Source organism: Eriocheir sinensis, chromosome 8 (assembly GCF_024679095.1).
Source record: "Eriocheir sinensis breed Jianghai 21 chromosome 8, ASM2467909v1, whole genome shotgun sequence".
NCBI classification, from domain to species: Eukaryota; Metazoa; Arthropoda; class Malacostraca; order Decapoda; family Varunidae; genus Eriocheir; species Eriocheir sinensis.
The window spans coordinates 18,970,031-18,993,863 of NC_066516.1; the positions used below are offsets into that span (position 1 = coordinate 18,970,031).

The window sequence follows — 23,833 nt, forward strand, 5'->3', positions numbered from 1 at the left end:
CTATTACCTATCTATTTTGTTGTTTATTAATTTCCTTCTGCGTCTACTTATCAATCAATCAATCAGTCAGTCTATCTATCTATCTATCTATCTATCTATCTATCTATCTATCTATCTATCTTTTTATCTATCTATTGATCTATCTATCTATCTATCTATTGATATATTTAAGTATTTATTTACCTTTTCATTTGCTTATTCATCTATTTTCAAACTCATGGTCTGACTCCTTTAGCTGAATTGAATAAAAAATAAAATAAAATAGTACAAGGAAATTTCAGTGGAAAGTGCGTATGTCAACAGACTTTTCTATTGACATTTCTTTCTTTGTGTCGCATGTCAGCCATTCTGTGACATGTGAAAGTTTTTCGTAACAATAAGCTGGCGTTGCATGTTGCTGCCAACGTGGATATCCCGCAAGCGTTTTTTGTTGTGCTTATTGTTCTCCTCTTTGTGTGTGTGTGTGTGTGTGTGTGTGTGTGTGTGTGTGTGTGTGTGTGTGTGTTCCATAACCTAATCTTATCTTCTATTTGTATTTTCAATTATTATGTATGCCAGTATATAGAGTAACACCAATTAGGGTCATACACATAAAGCTGTACGTTAAAAAAATGTTATATTTATTTCATTTTATATCGTAATGAATCTAACAACCTTGACGACTCTTGGTGTAGTACAGTGAAGCGTCGCGGAGGTGTTGATGTTCTGTCTGTCTGTCTGTCTGCCTGTCTGTCTGTCTCTCTCTCTCTCTCTCTCTCTCTCTCTCTCTCTCTCTCTCTCTCTCTCTCTCCGGTTATCTTACCTGTTATCTCGTCTCCGTCCTCCAGACCTGTTGATCACTTAAGAAGTTCAGACTACGGTCCCCTTGTACGCCTCCAGCGGGGTGGTTTCTTATCCCTCTTTTTATGTTGCTATGTTATGTTTGGTTGAGCTCAGAATGCCCTGTCATCGAATCGACTTACAATTTCTTTTAGAGCTGATGCGGCGAATTGCTGTGATGCTTGTGATAAATGCGTGTAAATCAATCATGTCATGGTCCCGTGAGATGTTTTGGGTTCTTCTCCATTATTATTATTATTATTATTATTATTATTATTATTATTATTATTATTATTATTATTATTATTATTATTATTATATCCTACAGCACTTCAATTTCTGAGTTTATAGCCTTAAATTCATATACTTTTGTTTTTCGTTTGGGATGAAATTTCATGAACCAAATATTACTCACAAATATACAGCCATAATTAGACAGCTGCAAGCGTGTGGTCAACAGGTGTGGGCATATGGATGGCACACTTGTCAGAGGGTGGGGTGGGGGGTGGGGGGGTGAGGAAGAACTTGAAATGCTCCTCTATGCACCAAAAAGTATATTACAGTCCACATCTTTTCCTTGTGTTGTTGTGGTTTTGTTTTTATGTATTTTATAGATATGAAGGGGACAGGGTGAGGGAGAGCGACGGAAGGGAGGAGAGAAGTAACAGAGAGGGAAGAGAGGATGGAGAGAAAGGGCGACAGATTAGAGGAGAGGGTCAAGAAACAGAAGGAAGGAGGAAAAGGAGAAACGGAGGCGAAGGAGGAGAGAGGAGAGAAGTGAGAGGCAGAAGAGAGGAGGAGAGAAAAACGAAAAAGAAGAGAGAGAGAGAGAGAGAGAGAGAGAGAGAGAGAGAGAGAGAGAGAGAGAGAGAGAGAGAGAGAGAGAGAGAGAGAGAGAGAGAGAGAGAGAATAATATAGCTACACACACTGCACCAAGGATAATAATCACAGAACACAACATTATATCATTCAGGGAAGATGCATTATTATTCAACTCGATTTTATTACAACTTTGTCTTTTTACCCTATTTTGCCACTTGACTGACAGAGACATTCTTCGAAGTCATCGTCGTAGTATTACAAAAAATCTTTCTAGGAGTCGTTCGTAGGGACGTTCTAGGAGTTATTGCTAGAGGAATACAGTGTAAGGGGGGTCTTCTCTAAACTGCCATGGCCTGGAGATGCACGCCGGCCGACAATGCAGTTATTGGGGGCAAACTTGGTATTTACATATAGACAAGTCTCGGTGGGGAGCAGCGGCGCCGCCTCCTCCTCTGCTGCCACCGCCGCCGCCGCCTTCTCCACCAGGCCAGGCGGGATCAAGGTCAGGAGTGCAGCCAGTCATTAGCTGAGGAGACAGGTAAGCGCAGCCTTAGTATGCAAACCAGATATGATACATTACACTAACACGCACAGCCAGTCTGGAATGTATATCCTACGGACTCAACGCTACCAGACTGTCAAACTCAGCACATTGTATTTGTCGGCTTCTGACTCATAACTTGCACCCACACCGATAACGATATTAACTTATTGTTAAAATCGTTAATTGCTGATGTTAATGTTGCAATTGTTATGGGTCGGAAACTTAAAATACGATGCTCTGTAAGATAATCTGGTGACTCTGACTGTCTCTGTCCTGCCCCAAAACATGAAGCAACGTGAAAACTGTTTTATCATACACTATTATCAACAGCACGTGAAACAAGCAGTCAGAAAAGTAACTCCTGCCCCAGAACGTGAAAGAATATGAACGCGGTCTTACATGTACACCATTGGTTAGAATAGTTTTATTTATACTCTAAAAAAAATAAAAAAAATTAAGCGCTCGCCTTTTTCTAAGTTTTCGCCCATTTTTCAATCTATCGTTCATACATGGGCCGCAATTTTGAGAAGGAGGGCAATTATACATTCCTTTCCTTTTAAAACAGGCAAGCTCCGATTTGGCGTGTCATCCAAGTCCGAAAAGTACTTAGAAAACTTAATATAACACACAGTTTTTCTTATTACAGGCACACTCACCTTAGTAAACATAACACACTTGATAAAACGGAATATTATCATCTTTTGGTATAAATAAATAATCTCATGTTATCTTACTGTGCGCTGTCCCTCAAAACTATTAGCACCTTAGTTTTATCATAATTACAGAGATTACACCAGAAAGAGATGAAATAATACAAATAAATATTTCAATGCATTACACGTATGATGAGCTTTATATATTTAGTTTGCGTTCCTTTAAGATGAAATGCCTGCAAGAACTATTTTTTCTATACTCACCTTGATATTGAAATTTTGGCTCCGAGATTGAACATTTCTTGCCCTGAAATTAAAGAAATTATGACGTGAAAAAGAAATTTGCTTGTATAAGAATATCTGTTATCCTACTGTTGTTATTACTTTCATCCATTATTGCTATTGTCATTATTATTATTATTATTATCATTATTATTATTATTATTATTATTATTATTATTATTATTATTGCTATTCTATCATCAGCATCATCATTAGGAAAACAAGAAGAATAAGAATAAGAATAAATAGAAGAAGAAGAAAAAAGAAGAAGAAGAAGAAGAAGAAGAAGAAGAAGAAGAAGAAGAAGAAGAAAAATAAAAAGAAAAAAGAAGAAGAAGAAGAAGAGCACCAATTCATTTTATCAATCGTCCTAGTCGACACATATCCTATACATCGTATTCGTCCATGCCGCTGTACCGTACTTGTCTCTCCCCAATGTTTTTATTTATTTATTTTTTTTTTTTTACGTCACGGCCTCTTGCGCCAGTGGGGTTCTTCCCGGTGGGGCTTGATGGTCGGCCCAATGCTTCTTCTCGGTGGGGCCTGATGGTCGGTCCAGCCCGTTCTGGCGCAGGCGAGTGTTTATTGTGGCGCCATCTTGAATTGGCTCATGCTGCCCTCCCGAAGCTCATTTTTAATCCTAGAATCTAGAGTCCGGGTTGATAGGTGGTCTTCTGGATAGCATGTGGGTAGTTTTAAGACACTCGGCGGCGCCTGAAAAATCCCAGTTTGGTGGCACCGGGCGGGGATTGAACTCGCATCCTCATGAACGCGGCGCCGTCACTCTGTCGACTCAGCCACAGCCTCCCCAAATGTACCGTACTTGCCTGCTGGTCTGCCGAAAAGTCGATGTTTGTGCGGACGGTGCGGTGGTGCGCGGACTGGAGAGGCCGGAAGTTGTTGGCGACGGGGGCGTTCCTCCTGAAGTGTGAGGCGCCCTGCTTCAGCCGCCGTAAGCTGCGCATCTGTGGAGACAAGGGATTATAATTATGAAGTAAAATTAGACAGCCTTATTTTACCAGCGATCTTTTTTCATTAATGTAATTCATCTTCTTATTTTTCTTCCTCTTCCTCTTCCTAATCCTCTTCTTCTTCTTCTTCTTCTTCTTCTTCTTCCTCTTCTTTTTCTTCTTCACGTTCACCTTCTTCTTCTTCTTCTTCTTCTTCTTCTTCTTCTTCTTGTTCTTCTTGTTCTTGTTCTTGTTCTTCTTGTTCTTGTTCTTCTTCTTCTTCTTATTATTATTACCATCATCATCGTTATCATCATTGTTGAGATTCATGAAAGCGCATCAAGAGAAATAAAGTGATATAGATCTAAACAGTCCCTTCCATAAACAGACATGGATATGAAAAACAAAAGAAAAACAGAAGTAAAGTAAGGTGAAAAGTAAATAATCCAATCCTCTGTCCGTCTTCTTACTGACGTCATGCACAAGTAGAGACACATTTTGACCCAGCATCCCACCCTCGTGTAGTCACCTGGTCCCCTCTTTGTATATTGCTAACATCCACATATACACATCCCAGCCGTGTGAAGCTACCTGGTATATTGCCCACCTGAAGCTACCTGTATATTGTTAACGTCCATATAAATGCATCCCACCCTCGTGAAGCTACCTGGACCTCTCTCTGTATCTTACTAACTCCCATAACTATACATCGGCCCCGGCTTACCTGCGTGAAGGCTATGTAGAGGGGCTTGTTGGGGATGATCCAGGTGACCGTCTCGTAGCATCCGGGCACCGTGAGGGAGCCGTCGTAGGTGAGGTACTGGTCGGTGGTGGGCAGCAGTTCGCTTACCCGTAGCTCGTGTGTTGGGGATGAGGACCCTGCAGGGATGGGGATGGAGGGCTCATGAAAAAGGTCATACTGTAGAGGGTAAGTGTGAGGTATTATTCACTTATTTATTCATTCATATATTCATTCGTTTATTTATTTATCTCTTTATTTTGCAGCAGAGGAAGCAAGTCAAGGGGAAAATGAAGAAATAAAAAAAGCCTGTTAAGTATAGCGTCCATGAATGTAGTTTGTGTGGGATGGTGGGAAATGTGCGAACGGTTGAGGATTTCTAAGTTTGCAGGTAATTACATATTTGGAAAAGTTCTTAACTACTCGCCATTTAATTGTTATAGGATGACTAATGGTGGTGGATTATTGAATACTACTATAATGTAATGTATTATATAGGCAAGGGCGCGATTATCAGCTGGCAGATGTTATATTTCCATTATAGCCCCGTTAAGCTGTATGTATTTATGTATTGAATTACTACAAAGAAGAAAGATAATTATGGCTACGTATTTGAGTGTTGTTGACGGATAGATAAATAAAAAAAAAAAATAGAAAGCAAGATACATTTGGTGAAACACGCAGACAAACAAAACGAAGAGGAGGGTGAAGAGAAGAAGAAGAAGAAGAAGAAGAAGAAGAAGAAGAAGAAAAAAGAAGGAAAAAGAAAGAAGAAAAAGAAGAAGAAGAAGAAGAAGAAGAAGAAGAAGAAGAAGAAAACAGAACAAGAAGAACAAGAACAAGAAAAAAAAAAACAAGAACAAGAAAACTAAGAGGAAGAAAAGAAGCAGAAGAGACAAGAAAAGCAAACTCACCCCCGAAGTGGACGGCGGGCAGCCCCTGCAGGAGGGTGGCCAGGCCTGGCGAGGGGGTCTCTCCTACCTGTGGGGAGAGGGCGGCTTATTAGGGCTGCAGGTGAGACCCATCCACTCAAGGGCAGGTGAGGGGCGCCAGAGAAGGAGCTGAGGACTCTGAGCCACTCCAGCGGTTTAGTGGAGGACGAGAAGGATGAGGATAAAGAGGAGGAGGAGGAGGAGGAGGAGGAAGAGGAATGAAAAATGAAAGTGCCCCTATAAGTTTAGCATGCTGTCATTCTTTCCTCTTCGAAATAAATAGTTCAAGCATCAGCTAAAAATAATCTAGCGTAACTTCATTCCTGAGAGGAGCACTGATTGGAAAGGTACGTACGAAGTGGCGAACATACCCAACTATTAATGCCTTTTTTACCACACCTGCCCAACTTCACCTGACACACCTGGCCACCCTAGAACTCACTTGCACAAGCACCGCCAGAGCCACCACGCCGTACACCTGACTGGCCGCCTGGGTAAAGTTGCGGTAGAGCTGGGCGTTGTAGCCGTAGATCTGGAGCTGTAGGAGGTAAAGGAGAGAGAGCAGATAATAAGCGTGTGTTTGGAGGAATAGAAAAAAAAAGTTATAGAGAGGGAGAGGAAAACGATAAGTGTGTATGAAGGAAAAATATGTATGTGGAGATATAGAGGAAGTTACGGTAGAGGTGAGCGTTGTACCCGAGGATCAGGAGCTGAGAGAAGGAAGAGGGATAGGAAAATGTGTATAGAGGGATATATAAAAGAGGGAATGCAAAGCGAGAGAGGGAAAATTAGTGTATATGGACGGACAAAAGAAGGAAAAGAGAGGAAGGAAATGAGTGGATTGACTGACATACAGAGAACGGAAATGGAGAAACAGCGAAAGGAGACAAGCGCATAAGGGGACAGAGAAAAGGAAGGCAGAGAAGAAGTGTACACAGTGGCTGACAATTGGGATGAACTAAGAGGGTGAAGGGAATCAATGGAATGGCTGACATAGAACATAAAGAGAAAATAACAATGGACATTAAGTGCAGAAATGAAGAAATAGAGAAACGTGTGTATGATGGACTAGATAAAAGGATGGGAGATGAAGTGTTTAGTGGTAAGGGAAGACTATAAAGGCGGAGGGAAAGAGAGCTGAGATTGAGGGAACTGAGGGAACGTGGGATAAATACAAGAAGATAAGAGTCTGTTTAAGAGATGGAGGAAGCAAAGAGAGAGGAGATACATTGTGCATGGCTGGCGAAGAAGAACTAGCGGAATGGGGAGAAGAATGGCTGGGATGGAGGGGGAGAAGAAGAAGAAGGTCACTGGTGTAGAAAATAGTTCGAAGGAATTTGTAAGCGTGTGTGAAGGGACATGAGAAGGGAAGGACATTTGGTGTTTACTGCTAAAGGGTAAAGTTTGAGGATGAAGAGAATGATAGCTGGGATGAAGGAAATTGATGAAAAGAGAAAGAGTGACTGACAATGTGAGAAATGGATGGAGAAATGCATGGAGAGCAGAAGGGGGTGTTCTGTACAAAAAGATGGTGGAAAAAAAAGGAAGATAGGTGGATGATAAGCTGCCTATGATAAAAACGAAGCGTGATAATCTACTTTACTTACTTATCTAGTTGTCAAAGTGATAACAAAGATCGTAAAAAGAACTTACATAATGTTTTCTGCATGTTCTTACAGCTTTTTAGCAAACGTGGGAAACATATTCACAATGCAAAATCATTACGAAGCAGATAAAAAAAAAAACATCAACTGAAAAAGAACTATAAATGCACAGAGTAATTCAGGAAACTGTTGATTAGCTGCATACAAATGATCACTTAAATTTAGGGAACTTTGAAGGGAATTAACAGTTTCAGGTAGTAGGCTTAACATTCAATAAAACAAGCAAACCCGGTAATGTTAGTCAGCGGCGGATCTAGAAAATAATTTCGGGGGGGTTGGAGAGGGGGGGGGAGGGGCACTATCGGCACTCGGCTCGCAAACGAAATTTCTCGTTTGAATAGAGATTTTGGGTTCTATTCCCGGGCAGAGTGAGAGTTAAAATAGGCTTTGGGTGGTATTCTTGGACGACCCTGCCTCTCACATCAACAATATCCAAAGGCCAAAACGGAGATCAGTCGGGCTCTAATGAGTGTTTTTGTAGGTTCATGGTTCAGAAGAAGGGTCAAACTACCACCAGGGTTATTAAACTACCCCTGGAAAGGCCCACAACTCCTATGAAAGCCTTATCAAAAATATGTGTGCTTGGGCGAGGAAGTGTTTAACAATCCGGCCATTTCTCTCTTTACACCCCAGCCCCTGCGCCTCCCTGGCTGAGTGGTTTCTGTGACCGCCTACCACTCCTCGGGACGCCGGTTCGAGTCCGTTCAGGTGTCCGACCAGGTGTTCAGTGTATCTTTTAAGCTTCCTTGTTTTCATCCCCTTCTACATATTTTTTTACTTTCTTCTCCTCTTCTTCGCCTACTTGCTGTCTCTTTTTCCTTTACTTCTTCTAAACTTCCTTACATCTTTCTTCGTCGTTATGTTCATCCCCTTCTACTTTCCTCTCTTTCTCCTCCTCCTCCTCTTTATTTTCTTCCATTTTCATTCTTCTTTTTCCTCTGGATATCTTCTTTATCTCTTTCTTCTTCAATAATTTCATTTTTTTCGTCTTCTAGTTCTCTCCTCCTCCTCCTCCTCCTAATCCTCCACTCTCCACATGAATTGGCTCTTCCCTTCAGCTAAAATATAACATCTTTCCTTAATACTTATCGTCATGAATATTCCACATCTTGTAGGGTGGACAAACACCTCCTCGCTCTTATCTCCAACTCTACACCAGCATCCAACCACCATCCACTCCACTCTACACTCCTCTCAAATCTTCCTTCTTCTCTTCTTCATCTTCTTCCTCTCATCCTATTCTTCGACTTCTCCTCCTCCCTCACTCTCATTATTATTATCTCTCGAGACAGCCAGCCGTTACCCTACGGAAGAGCACAGAGCTACAGGGCTACACGTGGAAGAAGATAAACCTAACTTATCTTCATCCGGCCGGGGAATCGAACCCCGGTCCTTCTGGTTGTGAGCCAGACGCTCTACCCCTGAGCTACCGGGCCGTGTGTGTGTGTGTGTGTGTGTGTGTGTAAGAGAGAGAGAGAGAGAGAGAGAGAGAGAGAGAGAGAGAGAGAGAGAGAGAGAGAGAGAGAGAGAGAGAGAGAGAGAGAGAGAGAGAGAGAGAGAGAGAGAGAGAGAGAGAGAGAGAAGAATGAAAAGAACTATATAAATGGAGAGCAGGGATGAAAGAAAGGGAAAATAAAATGAAATAAAGAAGAGAAAAATAAAGAAAGACGACCCTTCAGAAGTGGGACGCCAATGGAAATGTTAGGAAACATTAGTGTGCCGCCGCCGTCCTCGTGAGCGTCAGCACACTCACTATAAGTGTTTCATCTCATCAGCTTTATGTATGTAATGAACCTGAAAGATGTTAATTAGTGAACTAATTCTTACTAAGTAAAATCAATCAGTCAATAAGTCAGAAAAGGAAAATATAATAAAAAGGAAATATCGAAAGTAAGGAGACGAAAGCTACACCGCGAGCCGTCGCAAGGATTCCTGGAGGCTTGTGAGCGTCCCCGAGGCCCTTCGGCCTTCCATCTCAGAACCGATAAACTCGGTGACCGGCGACTCTTCGGTATTTATAATTAATTTCATAATCCAGTCTGGTAGTTTTAAGAAGCGAGTTCTTGCATTCGCCCTCCTCGCCTTGGCGGGGCGGGGCAGCGCCAGCGAGCCCAAGGTCTCCCTGGCGAGCGTGGCAGGAGTAGAGGGCTCCCGGCAGGGCACCTATGCGACCCCCGGGGCCCCGACGGAGGTGCCCGAGATCTTCCGGCTACAAAGCCGAGCAGTGGGGTTCCATAACAGTAGTAGGCAATATGCCTAAGAGGGCAAACTTCGAACAACAAACCGGGCAGGTGGGGCTCGTTAGCCGTGGTAGGCAATCTGCCTAGGAGAGCAAACTCTAAACAAACCCGGGCAGGTGGAGGTCGTTAGCCGTGGTAGGCAATTCACCTAGGAGAACAAACTCCGAACAACAAACCCGGGCAGGTGGAGCTCGTAAGCCGTGGTAGGCAATTCACCTAGGAGAGCAAACTCTAAACAAACCCGGGCAGGTGGAGCTCGTTAGCCGTGGTAGGCAGTTCACCTAGGAGAGCAAACTCTAAACAAACCCGGGCAGGTGGAGGTCGTTAGCCGTGGTAGGCAGTTCACCTAGGAGAGCAAACTCTAAACAAACCCGGGCAGGTGGAGGTCGTTAGCCGTGGTAGGCAGTTCACCTAGGAGAGCAAACTCTAAACAAACCCGGGCAGGTGGAGCTCGTTAGCCGTGGTAGGCAGTTCACCTGGAGAGCAAACTCTAAACAAACCCGGGCAGGTGGAGCTCGTTAGCCGTGGTAGGCAGTTCACCTGGGAGAGCAAACTCCGAACAACAAACCGGGCAGGTGGAGCTCGTTAGCCGTGGTAGGCAGTTCACCTAGGAGAGCAAACTCCGAACAACAAACCCGGGCAGGTGGAGCTCGTTAGCCGTGGTAGGCAGTTCACCTAGGAGAGCAAACTCCGAACAACAAACCCGGGCAGGTGGAGCTCGTTAGCCGTGGTAGGCAGTTCACCTAGGAGAGCAAACTCTAAACAAACCCGGGCAGGTGGAGCTCGTTAGCCGTGGTAGGCAATTCACCTAGGAGAGCAAACTCTAAACAAACCCGGGCAGGTGGAGCTCGTTAGCCGTGGTAGGCAGTTCACCTAGGAGAGCAAATTCCGAACAACAAACCCGGGCAGGTGGAGGTCGTTAGCCGTGGTAGGCAGTTCACCTAGGAGAGCAAACTCCGAACAACAAACCCGGGCAGGTGGAGCTCGTTAGCCGTGGTAGGCAATTCACCTAGGAGAGCAAACTCCGAACAACAAACCCGGGCAGGTGGAGCTCGTTAGCCGTGGTAGGCAGTTCACCTAGGAGAGCAAACTCTAAACAAACCCGGGCAGGTGGAGCTCGTTAGCCGTGGTAGGCAATTCACCTAGGAGAGCAAACTCCGAACAACAAACCCGGGCAGGTGGAGCTCGTTAGCCGTGGTAGGCAATTCACCTAGGAGAGCAATCTCTGAACAACAAACCCGGGCAGGTGGAGCTCGTTAGCCGTGGTAGGCAGTTCACCTAGGAGAGCAAACTCCGAACAACAAACCCGGGCAGGTGGAGCTCGTTAGCCGTGGTAGGCAGTTCACCTAGGAGAGCAAACTCTAAACAAACCCGGGCAGGTGGAGCTCGTTAGCCGTGGTAGGCAATTCACCTAGGAGAGCAAACTCTAAACAAACCCGGGCAGGTGGAGCTCGTTAGCCGTGGTAGGCAATTCACCTAGGAGAGCAAACTCAGAACAACAAACCCGGGCAGGTGGAGGTCGTTAGCCGTGGTAGGCAGTTCACCTAGGAGAGCAAACTCCGAACAACAAACCCGGGCAGGTGGAGCTCGTTAGCCGTGGTAGGCAATTCACCTAGGAGAGCAAACTCCGAACAACAAACCCGGGCAGGTGGAGCTCGTTAGCCGTGGTAGGCAATTCACCTAGGAGAGCAAACTCCGAACAACAAACCCGGGCAGGTGGAGGTCGTTAGCCGTGGTAGGCAATTCACCTAGGAGAGCAAACTCCGAACAACAAACCCGGGCAGGTGGAGCTCGTTAGCCGTGGTAGGCAGTTCACCTAGGAGAGCAAACTCCGAACAACAAACCCGGGCAGGTGGAGCTCGTTAGCCGTGGTAGGCAATTCACCTAGGAGAGCAAACTCCGAACAACAAACCCGGGCAGGTGGAGCTCGTTAGCCGTGGTAGGCAATTCACCTAGGAGAGCAAACTCCGAACAACAAACATGAAAAGAAAAGTACAAAGAAACATCATCCACCTTTCGGCCCTCACTAACATCACCAAAATTATGGGTGAGTCTCTTCTGGGGAGAAAAAGGCTCATCCAGACCAAAGAACATCAACAAGGGATGATATAGAAAAGAACATCAAGAAAGAATGAAAAAGAGAAAAAGAAAAGAAAAAACACAGAAAAAGAAGAGTAACAGCAATAAAAGAGCAACATCAAGAAAAGAAAAGTACAAAGAAACATCATCCATCTTTCGGCCCTAGCTAACATCTCCAAAATTATGGGTGAGTCTCTTCTGGGGAGAAAAAGGTTCATCCAGACCAAAGAACATCAGCGAGGGATGATATAGAAAAGAACACAGAAAAATAAAGAAAAGAAAAAAGAACAGAAAAAGAACATCGAAAAAGAAAAGTAACAGCAATAAAAGAACAACATCAAGAAAAGAAAAGTACAAAGAAACATCATCCACCTTTCGGCCCTAACTAACATCATCAAAATTATTGGTGGGTCTCTTCTGGGAGGAAAGAGGCGCACCTAGACCATCAAAGAACATCAACAAAGGATGATATAGATGATAAAAAGGATGATCAAGAAAGAATGAAAAAGAGAAATAGAAAAGAAAAAAAATATCGAAAAAGAAAAACATCAAGGAAAAAGAACAAGATAATAATAATAATAATAATAATAATAATAAACAAATGAAAAATTCTTTGTCTAGAGTTGAGCCACAGTAATGTATTCGATAACATTAAGTTGCTTTTTTTAAGGAGGAACTTATAGGTACATTAAAACTAATCTAATTCACTGCAGCAAAAGGGGCACAAATTTTATGACAAAGGCAATGACTTCATAAAAAAATTATATATATATATATATATATATATATATATATATATATATATATATATCTATATATATATATATATATATATATATATATATATCTATATATATCAGAGAAATGATAGTCAAAAAAGAACGAAGAAAAGAAAGCAAAATAAAAAGAATACGAACCCGTGAGAAAGAGAAAGAGGAAAAAAAGAAAGGAAAGGAAGATTAACAAACGCAACAGAAACAAAAAAAAAACCATCGGCTCACCTCAGCGGGGAAGGCATAGTTCGCAATGGTGTGCTCGGAGCCCTGCAGGTCGCGCTCCCCGAAATGCAGTCTCAGGTGGCTCACGGAGTAGGTGTAGGAGAGCGGCCCCCCCGACAGGTTGACCCGCGGCCCCGACGACGGCTTGACCCGCCACTCCAGACTGTGACCCGTGTTGACCAAGTTCCCGTGCACCTGCCGGATACGCAAAGGTCAGTGGGGGTCTTGTTGCAGAAAGGTCAGGAAGAAAGGATAGCCCTACTTTGAAAGAGTCGGGATAAAAAAAAAATCAGTAGAGCAATGTTAGCACAGGATGGAACTACAAAAAAATCAGTGATGATCTCGTTACAGAAAGGTCGGGGAAGAAAGGATACTGTAGAAGGGTCAGAACAGGAAGGGTCAAAACAGCAAGGTCAGTACTGGAAGTTACCACAAAAAGATTAGAACAGTAAGGATACCACAAGAAAAGTCAGTGTACATGGCAAGGTCAGTGCAGCAACGATATCATGCATATAAAGGTTTAGGATAGGTTAGTTTTACATTAAGGGAAGGGGAAATAATTATAGTGTAAGGGTGAAGACCGAAGAGGCATTTTTCCGTCTTTTCGAGAGAGAGAGAGGCGTGAGGGTGCAAGAAAAAGGAAATAGGAGGGTAGACTAGGTTAGGATAGTGTACGTTAGTTTGACTTTACTTGAGAGAAACGAAAGGTAGCATAGAGGACCAAGAGGCGTTTGTGGTTACCTGCGTCTCGTCAAGGGAGAGAGGCGTGAGGTGCAGGAGAATTGGAGTAAGGGGTTAGGTTAGGTTAGTCTTTACTTGGCGGTAGTGACAGATAGTAGGTATGCAGGAAGGAGAAGCGTGTTATGGTTACCTGTGTCTTATCGAGGAGAGAAGACAAAAGAAAACTCATATGATCGGTAATTTTCCGTGCGTAACTTTAGTCTAGGTTAAGTTAGTGTATCATTTGGCTGGGAGAAGTGAAACGCAGTATACAGGATCATGATGCATTGTGTGGTTACCTGTGTCTTGTCGAGGGAGAGGGGCGTGAGGTTGGGGTCGTGGAGGAGGGTGCGGGGGTCCAGGTTGATGGGGGACTGGCGCCGCCCCTCGGAGCACATGGCCCACGCCGGGTTGATGACGCCCCAGAACTCGGGACCTGCAGGAGGGGACACGGTTGAGGGAGGTCTAAGTCAATATTAGGCTGGAAAACAAGGCAAACATTATCTATTTTTTTTAAGGACAAACCTGAAGGAAGCCTGTAAGTCGTTGTCCGGTGGGAATGTATGCCAAAATCTTCCCTGCAAGCGTTATTTCCTCATAGATAATTACGTTCTTTGCCGGAGATCAATGAGTTATTGTTTTATTATTAATATAAATAATAATAATAATGATAATAATAATAATAATAATAATAATAATAATAATAATAATAATAATAATAATAATAATAATAATAATAATAATAATAATAATAATAATAATAATAATAATAATAATAATAATAATAATGATAAAAAATAATAATAATAAGGATACTACTACTAATAGCTACTAATTATCTATTAATGATCTATTTTTCCGCCCAATAAACAATCGGAGCTTCATTGATAGGCTATAATTATGTGTTCTAATTATATGTCATTGTTTCCACGCACTGCAACATTGCTGTGCATCCTTTTGAAAGGTAATCAGTTATTCTTTGGATAATTACTTATGAAATTTTATTTGTAATATTCCAACAGACTGACATACGTACGTAAGTCTGTGAATATTCCTCCACCACAATCATAAATCTGGAATATTATTTCCGTATCGCAAAACCACGCAAAGTCATTTCTTCGATATAGCCTAATAATATATATATATATATATATATATATATATATATATATATATATATATATATATATATATATATATATATATATATATATATATATACACGAGTTTGTAGACAGCAAGGAATGATAGCAAGACTCGTTAGTAGAGCTTTTCCGGTGGGTTTAACGCTAAAATAGCTCTATTGGAGTCTTGCTAATTTTGAGTTGTCAACCCTGTTCCTGCGACAGGTCAGTGTTATAATGGAAAGGTATCGTTAATTTGAGTACCGGTACTGGTACCGGTACTTGTCCACCGCTAGTGTTGTTTACAGTGTGATTCAAAGCGGGTGGATAGGTTGACGTGCAGGATATATTTTGCTTTATTTTCCTCATTGTCATAAGTAATCACAAGACGTCAGCGTTCCCAGAGGTGAGTGATGTCGAGACCAAATTGTCATCCACTGTATTAAGTAAGGAAAGGTTATTATTCAAAGAGAAATGAAGTGCAAACTGGTGGTGGGGTGAGGGGGATGCTAGGCTATGTTTTGGTACAGCCAAATGATTCGGTTTTCCTCCCCGACTGTACTGTTGCAATTATGATGCCACTAGTTACGTCAGTTATAAGTAGGCACTTTTCAGAACGATATTATCCTCAGTAAAATTCCAGCAGAAATATTACTTCCGCTGACCGCCGACTGCCAGACAATAACCAATGGCGCAGCGCGAAGCGTATCATGAATTCCTCTGCTTCTAACTTGCGTAAGAGGAATTGAATTACGAAAGAATAGAGTAGTGAAAGCAGCATCGACGGAATGATAGGAAAACTAATTGTGTTACGTATGTATATATTTAGTATACTTTGTTAAATAGCATCCGCCACCACTACCATTATAACATCCACCACCCTCACCATCAATACAATTACCTAATTACCAACAATCATCACTACTAACTACCACCACCACCCCAACAACTCCGTTCCACTAACACCACTAATCCAGCGTTCCGCACTAGATAATCCCAGGAAGTGGAATGCGTGGACGGGAAGAGATGAGTGGGAGGGAATGAGAGGGGGCGGGAATAAGTGAGCGTGGGATGAAGAGCAATTAAGGGGGTTGAGAGAGGGAATGAGAGGTGGGGAGGGGAAAGGGCATGAAGTTTAGTGACGCATTAGTAGTTGTTTTATTGCTAGCTAAGAAACAAAACTTGTTATGATTAAATAAGATGATGTGTTAATCTTGTTAGTCTCTGGTGTGAGATAAATAGTTGTCTTTTCTACTCTATTCCTTTCTGTCCTTTCTACCTTCCCGTCCTTTCTATCTTATATCTTTACCTCTTTCACTCCTTTTTTTCCTGCCTGTCTTTCTGCTTCCGTGTCTGTCTATGGTACCGTACTTTCCTTCCTGTCTGCCTACTGTCATGGTTTCTGTACTCTCTGTTCTTATATTTTTTACCTCTGTCCATCCCTCCTTTCCTGGAGGGTGCGGGTGAGACACAAACGACTGACTTATGTGGGGTGTCTCACAGTCTCAGTCTCACCTCACGGTTCCCGCCACTACACAGTTCCACGTTCCTGGTATCTTGGGAGGAGGAGGGATGTGATTTGAACTGCCTTCTGCTTGCCTTCCTGCTTATGTTCTTATTTCTGTATATATATGTGTTCCTCCGCTTGTCTGAACCTGTTCATATCTATTTACACGTCTTTCAATTTCCTGCTTTCCTGCCGCCTGCCCGTCTGTCTGCTTGTATATGTCCGTGTCTGCCTATAAAATGATGCTTGTCTGCCTACCCGCCCACTGACCCACTCATATACCTTTCAGCCCACCTACCTACCTTCCAATTTCCCTACCCTCCTACCTACCTGCTTGCCTGCTTGTTTAGTTCACCAGCGGTCTCTGATTGAAGTGCGTTGGGATCAGCGGGAAAGATTAACACTAATATTTCCAGGTCACGTAGTAAACACAGTAAAATATTTTGCCAGCCTTTATATTAATTAGACTTTCCATCATGTCAGGGGTCGCTGGCAGGTTGTGGCTGTTTGGCTGGCTGGCTGGCTGGTTGGCTTTCTGGCTGAGTGAATGGCTGTCTGACAGGCTGGTAGGGGGCGGTTTGGCTAGGATGTACAGCATGTTTTCGTATAATTACAACTATTATCGACCCTATTTCATTATATCCAATTTACCATGGTTAGGCTGAGTTTTGGTGTCGTTCCGGATGATTGCATTATGGGGATGTTTTTGTTTTAAAAGTCAGGTAGGTGGAATGCAGAGAATATATTTAAGAAAGTAGACGAAATATGACGCTGGTTAATTAAACTGGCGTGAAGCAAATTTAGAGCTAGGCTATATTAAATCGGTTTACGAGGATGTTCATATTAATCGGTTTACGAGGATGTTTTTATTTTTACTTTTTCAAAGATTAGGCGGAGTGCAGTGAAAAATGGTTTTAATTAAGGAGAGTAGACGATATGTGGATATGTTTAAAGTGGTATGTAGCGATCTTATGCGAGACTATCTTACATTGGTTTACGAGGATTTTTTTTCCTTCTTCATCAAAGGTTGGGCTGAGTGTAGCGAAAATTGCTTTCAGGAAAATAGACGAGATGTGGATGTGGCTAAAGTGATAATTATAAAGCAAATCGTGGACTAAGCTATAATAATGTTAGGGTATTCATAACGTAGGTACATTTTTGTGAACGCATTCTTTTTTTTATCCTGCGCTTCTAATTAATTTAACCCTCGCATCTGTTTACCTGCTCGTTGTTGTGTGATGAGTAAATGAGCTTCCAGGTGTGTGTGTGTGTGTGTGTGTGTGTGTGTGTGTGTGTGTGTGTGTGTGTGTTAACCGTAGACTGCGACAATATTCATGAGTGTAATTCATTGGTGGGTGAATGAACTAAGTTAATAGCAAACTCTGTACGATAATAATAATGACAGCTATATATAGTAACTCGAAGAATAAGCGTGACTGTAGCGAATACACGAGTTTGCTTTGAAGTAAATGGGGGGTGAATTAATTAAGCTGTAACATATTTTGTACGATAATATGATAACAGCAAAATACAACTCGAAGGACATGGGTGATTGTAGCGGACACACCCGTTTGTAGTGAAGTAATGGGAAATGAGGGAAAACTATTCTTATTTAGCCGCTTTGATGTAATTTCCAATGTAAGTTAATTTATTTTTGTAACTAGATACCATGCAATCCTAATAATTTGCAGTATTGCCTAATCTAAACACCATCAATTGCTCCAGATGTGCTGATGTAATTTGCAGTTAATTTGTTTTCTCAACTCTGAATATTTTGCAATCTGGTGAATTTGCAATATCGCCCAAACTAAAGACTATCACTCGATCCAAACTACAGCGTATGTTCCTACTACTTTCTGATATAAAAAGAAAGTTGAATTCATAGTCCACCTGCGAAGCAAACAAAAACATGATATAGCTACATTCTGAATTTGAAAGGCAAAACAAGAGATACCAAGGACTCCCCCCCGCCCCCCCCCCAAAAAAAAAAAAAGGAGAGAATATTTGCATGCAGCCTCGCTCGGTGAAAACAACTCGACGGTAATTCTTTGTTGGGGGAAATAAACATTGCGACTTTCGGGATGGAGAAGCATTTAGATACGTTTGTTCGCTGCCAATGGGTAAATAACAACAGCGGTTTGCCTCAGCTGAGCGGTGGGTAGTGGAACAGGTGAAATGACAGTATAAAAATAAAATAGTGATAATACATATATTATTCTGAATAATTCTACATTAGCCATCAATATTGAATAAGTAAATCAATAGTAAATGAATAGAACAATGATAAGTATAAAGTAATTAGTCATAAAAAGTTTAATTAGATTATCATTTTACTCTAACACGATCGTTTTGCTTTGACTATGTGTGTGTGTGTGTGTGTGTGTGTGTGTGTGTGTGTGTGTGTGTGTGTGTGTGTGTGTGTGTGTGTGTGTTGCTTTCGCCGTTAAACTCACCCACTCCATGAATCATCGAATCAATAAACCAATCATTCAATCAGTCAGTCAATCAATCAGTAAGTTTTTTTTTGCCTCCATGCAGGAATTTTCGAGCATTTGTGATTGAGGAAATGACTCGTTTGCTTTTATGAAATACGTTGTGTTGATCAGAAATGGAGTTCATTGCTTTCGTATGATATTTACAACGATTATATTCATGACATTTTCCACGGGACGAATAATAAGGAGGATGGAGTTTTACATATGGCAGAAGGGTTGGAGAAAAAGGAGGAGGTGGATCGAAGGAAGAAAAAAGGGAAGAATAATACAAGGAGGTAGAGGAAAAAAAAGGAGCATTGGGAGGAGGAGGTAGAGGAAAAGAAAGAGGAGAAAGAGGAATTGGAGGGGGAGTTAGAGGAAAAAAAAACAGAGGAGGAAGACGAACATGAGGAAGAGGCAGAAAAAAATAGCAAAGGAAGAATAATAGAAGGAGGTAGAGAAAAAAAAGAGCATTGGGAGGAGGAGGTAGAGGAACATAAAGAGGAGAAAGAGGAATTGGAGGGGGAGTTAGAGGAAAAAAAAACAGAGGAGGAAGACGAACATGAGGAAGAGGCAGAAAAAAAAAGAAAATGAAGAATAATAGAAGGAGGTAGAGAAAAAAAAGAGCATTGGGAGGAGGAGGTAGAGGAACATAAAGAGGAGAAAGAGGAATTGGAGGAGGAGTTAGAGGAAAAGAAACAGAGGAGGAAGACGAACATGCGGAAGAGGCAGAAAAAAATAGCAAAGGAAGAATAATAGAAGGAGGTAGAGAAAAAAAAGAGCATTGGGAGGAGGAGGTAGAGGAACATAAAGAGGAGAAAGAGGAATTGGAGGAGGAGTTAGAGGAAAAGAAACAGAGGAGGAAGACGAACATGCGGAAGAGGCAGAAAAAAAATAGCAAAGGAGGAAGAGGAATAGAAGGAACAGAAGGAGGGAAGTTTGTGCCAGTACGGTGAAACTATAAGCAAGAGAAGACCTACTATCCTGCCTTTTTACCATATTCTCTGCATCCTTATTACCATTCTGCTGTGTCTTAAGCTTCAGAGTTGCTCAATGCCTTGCTTCCTCTAGGCGGAACTTGACTCATTCACTCATTCATTCATTCAAGAAGCGAGTGCCCCCCCCCATTCTCTCTCTCTCTCTCTCTCTCTCTCTCTCGTGTCTGCATAAGCAATGAGTGGAGTGGATCAACTTGAGTCCTTCCTTCAGTGAATTAGGTTCCTCTCTGTCTAAAACTATGCAAATAAACCATTTGAGAAGCGTGGAAGTTAAGTAGGCAGAGAGAGAGAGAGAGAGAGAGAGAGAGAGAGAGAGAGAGAGAGAGAGAGAGAGAGAGAGAGAGAGAGAGATCTGTTAACATAAACCTGTCATTCGTAATCAGTCTAGTCATAAAATACTGCATATCTACCTATCATTATTATTTTTTAATGTGATGCTCACTCACTCACTCACTCGCCGAATTCCTGCTGCCATATTGAGGAGGAGGAGGGTGAGTTGGAGGAGGAGGAGGAGGAGGAGGAGGAGAAACATACCTATCTCAACCCACTTAAATATACTATGCCTTTTTTCGTAAATTACCTGCACCGATATTTTTTTTCATGCATGGACCGTACTCGTTTAGATCAGGGAGAGAGAGAGAGAGAGAGAGAGAGAGAGAGAGAGAGAGAGAGAGAGAGAGGGGGGATATATGTAGCAGCACCTCTTATAGATTCTTTTTTCGTTTCAACCAATCTTTCCTGTCATGTCATTCATTTCTCTCTCTCTCTCTCTCTCTCTCTCTCTCTCCTGTCCCTAGTCCTCTGATGTATTGGTTGCATTGACTTTTCTCCTCCTCCTCCTCCTCCTCCTCCACCTCCTCCTCCTCCTTACCTCCTCCATCTCTTCCTCCTCCTCTTCTATCTTCTTGCCTCCATTTTAAACAATATTGAAGTAAAGCTCAGTGATGGACGAGGGAGAGAGGGAGGGAGGGGGGGAATGTGGGAGGGAAGGGAAGGGAAGGAAGGAAGGGGAGGAGGATTAGAAGAGAGGGAAGATGGCGGGGAGGTTGTGTGATTTTTCTTATCCCTCCTTATCCTTCTTATTTTTCCTTATTTCGTCTCTCTCTCTCTCTCTCTCTCTCTCTCTCTCTCTCTCTCTCTCCATTCAAGAACTGCACTTTGTTATATCATTTGTAATAATTGGTTTCTCTGCAGATGCTCGTAAAAAAATAATGTAACCTAAATCATCATCATTATCATTATTATCACTGGTCACTTTATAATCATTGTCAGCATCTTCAGGACTATCATCATACTTCATTTCCTTAACTCACTCCCATTTTGAGACATCATCATCATCATCATCATCCCCGACTCACCTGAGATCCCATCGTAGGTCCACCACATTTCCCAGTTCCAGCCCAGGTTGACGGCCACATCTGAAACACACAAACACAAACAAATAATTGATGACCTTACGGTACACAAAATCGAGGTGTGTGAAAAGGATTATGTCGTGTTTTAGACATTGTGTTTTGTCCACTTCTCTACGACGTATACATGAGCAGAGCCGTTTAGCGACCTTATTTTTTACAGGAAAGGAGGTGTGTTGCTTAAAGTAAAAAATAAGGAAATAATGAAAATAGATAAAAAAAAGTCCGCTCAGCTGTTGTTTTAGTATTACCGTCGCCTCAACGCACTCTGTATTCTTGTAATTAGCGACTTGTCTTGTGTTTCCCTTAAAGATAATTAGTATATAACCTATTACCTTTGAAGTCTAGGATATCACTACTCCATTAACTCACTCACTCCTCTTTTTAGACTGCATCCGTTTTCTACCTTCAAAAGAGAGCACGTAAAGGTAAGCAAAGACTTCTTGAAAAATCCGTTAAGGAATTTACATAGCATAAACGAGTGGAATGGCATCAAAAGAGGTAAAAATGTGTGTGTGTGTGTGTGTGTGTGTGTGTGTGTGTGTGTGTGTGTGTGTTGGGCTGCGCATGAGGATAGTGAGACGCGTGGCATTTAAATTTATATATTCTGATCGATTCTTTCTACCGGTAATGTCAAAGAAGAGAAATGAAAGAGGGAATGGCTAACTATTTAGAATTAAGTTGTGCTGATCAAATGGCCACTTTCATACATTATAAAGTTGTTCCTTCTCAATGTAGACAATACAAGAGGTTAGGGAGGAAGAAGGAGGAACGGACAATGGAAGAAAATAGGAAAAAATGGAGGGAGGTTTGTTTAGGTCATGGACGGCTGTTATGGTGCTGGAATTATTGTTGTTGTTGGTGGTATTGATGGTGCTGGAGCCAAGGTTTCTTTTACGTTCCCTGGTATTCACTTAAGAAAATAAAATCACAGTAGCCGTCTTTTGTTCCTCAGAAATATAGAACAAATAATATCTTTTACTATATTTTTCTTAGATTTTTGTGTCTTTCGAATGCGTTTACCTGTCTGTCACCCTGCTTACCTTGTGCGTGCGTGTGTATGTGTGTGTAGGTATGTATGTGTGTGTGTGTGTGTGTGTGTGTGTTCCGTTATTCCGCGGCATTTGCTTCAGAAAGGTCAAATTATTGGGGTGACGTGAATTTTCTCTCTCTCTCTCTCTCTCTCTCTCTCTCTCTCTCTCTCTCTCAGAGACGAGGTGGAAACTACATCAAAGACTAAATCGAGAAGAAAATGAAGAAAGTAAGAGAAGTAAAAATAAAAGGGTAAGAAAAGTAGGAAGGGAAGAATGAAAGAGAGGGTAGGAAAGAAGGAGAGAGGTAGGAGAGATAAAAAGTTTGGGAAAAAAAAAAAAAATATATATATATATATATATATATATATATATATATATATATATATATATATATATATATATATATATATATTTAGATATTTATATAGAGAGAGAGAGAGAGAGAGAGAGAGAGAGAGAGAGAGAGAGAGAGAGAGAGACGAAGGCGGTAAAATTTTTGTATGTAAAGTGGTGCTGATTGACGGTGTTGTGGAGTTGAAAGGATGAAGTGATGGAATGGTGGGGGGGGGGAGACTTAAGCCCCCCCCCACACACACACACACACCACCAACAGCACCATCACCACTTCGATCACCACCACTACCACCAGCACCGCCATCATCAAGAATGCCAGCTAATACCATCAGTTCACCACCACTACCACCAAACTACCACCACTGTCGACAATAACAACATTAACAATAGCCACATACAAGCAGACAGATTAACAAACAGACAGATACACAAAGATAAAGACAGACGAACAAATATATATTAACACAGGTAGACAGACGGATAGATAGACTAACAAACTGAGATATCGAGAGAGAGAGAGAGAGAGAGAGAGAGAGAGAGAGAGAGAGAGAGAGAGAGAGAGAGAGAGAGAGAGAGGCCGACCTACAGACAGACAAGTGGGAATGACAAGCTTGGTAAGTGTTTTAAACTTGTTCCAAAGTCTCATGACAAGATGTACGCTTCCCTTCCTTCCGTCTTTCCTTCCTCCTCCTCCTCCTCCTCCTCCTCCTGCCCCCCCTTGCCTCTCTTTCTTGGTTTTGTTTTTGTTTTTCTTGTTCTTGTTCTATGTGTTTTTGTTTTTGTTTTTCTTGTTTATGTTCTTGTTACCACCTCCTCCTCCTCCTTCTGCTCTTCCTCCTCCTTCTCCTCCTCCTCCTTCAGTAGTTTCCGTTGTCTCTATTCCTCCCATTTATGTTCCTCCTGTTGCTTATCATGATGCTGCTCTTGTTCCTGTTGTTGGTGCTCTTTCCTCTCCTCCTCCTCCTCCTCCTCCTCCTCCTCCTTCTCTCTTCCTACTGACTCTCCTTCCTCTGCTGCTGCTGCCGCCCCCCTTCTCCCATTGGGCAGCCTTCAGGAAGCAGCTTGAATGACTCCTCAAGAGGGCCGACGAGGGGTTAGGGTCGAGAGAGAGAGAGAGAGAGAGAGAGAGAGAGAGAGAGAGAGAGAGAGAGAGAGAGAGAGAGAGAGAGAGAGAGAGAGAGAGAGAGAGAGAGAGAGAGAGAGAGAGAGAGAGAAGGCAACAACGAAAAAAACAAAGCAAAATAAAAAAAACGAGGTAAATGGAACTGGGAAAAAGAAAGAAAAATAAGAAATAGAAAATAAAGAGAAGAAAAAAGCAGAGAGAGAGAGAGAGAGAGAGAGAGAGAGAGAGAGAGAGAGAGAGAGAGAGAGAGAGAGAGAGAGAGAGAGAGAGAGAGCTTAAATATTGTAAGGAATGGAAGCTGACAAACCGTTTTGCATAGTCGTCGGGCCGGAGAAGTCACAATAAAATCCTTCACACGGTATTT

General features: G+C 42.2%; 1 protein-coding gene and 2 long non-coding RNA genes across 52 annotated transcripts in view; 1 reads left to right on the forward strand and 2 right to left on the reverse strand.

The window, feature by feature from the left end:
- Positions 1–1,788: 1,788 nt before the first annotated feature.
- The window catches only part of LOC126995637 (carbonic anhydrase-related protein 10-like), a 136,641-nt gene continuing 114,596 nt past the window's right edge, over positions 1,789–23,833 (reverse strand). Inside the window, exons 3-11 of the mRNA XM_050855376.1 lie at positions 20,905–20,964; positions 13,743–13,879; positions 12,727–12,918; positions 6,185–6,280; positions 5,725–5,791; positions 4,796–4,950; positions 3,949–4,086; positions 3,104–3,146; positions 1,789–2,168 (exon numbers count right to left, since the gene is read on the reverse strand). Coding sequence (XP_050711333.1) covers positions 2,146–2,168; positions 3,104–3,146; positions 3,949–4,086; positions 4,796–4,950; positions 5,725–5,791; positions 6,185–6,280; positions 12,727–12,918; positions 13,743–13,879; positions 20,905–20,964 — 911 coding nt within the window. The 3' untranslated portion in view covers positions 1,789–2,145. The remainder of the gene's footprint in view (positions 2,169–3,103; positions 3,147–3,948; positions 4,087–4,795; positions 4,951–5,724; positions 5,792–6,184; positions 6,281–12,726; positions 12,919–13,742; positions 13,880–20,904; positions 20,965–23,833) is intronic.
- Positions 9,665–11,602, reverse strand: LOC126995638 (uncharacterized). Its single transcript, XR_007750511.1, has 7 exons — positions 11,463–11,602; positions 11,191–11,394; positions 10,925–11,122; positions 10,588–10,856; positions 10,254–10,454; positions 9,863–10,057; positions 9,665–9,794 (listed from the first exon to the last, which is right to left on the reverse strand). It is a non-coding gene; the product is annotated as an uncharacterized LOC126995638 (long non-coding RNA).
- LOC126995639 (uncharacterized) lies at positions 9,670–12,200 on the forward strand. Of its 50 annotated transcripts, none has more exons than XR_007750520.1 (7): positions 9,670–9,762; positions 9,831–10,090; positions 10,222–10,487; positions 10,556–10,824; positions 10,893–10,960; positions 11,026–11,090; positions 11,159–12,200. It is a non-coding gene; the product is annotated as an uncharacterized LOC126995639 (long non-coding RNA). The 50 variants fall into 50 exon arrangements; XR_007750519.1 differs by having other exon boundaries at positions 10,556–10,691; positions 10,757–10,824; positions 10,893–11,090; XR_007750536.1 differs by having other exon boundaries at positions 10,556–10,691.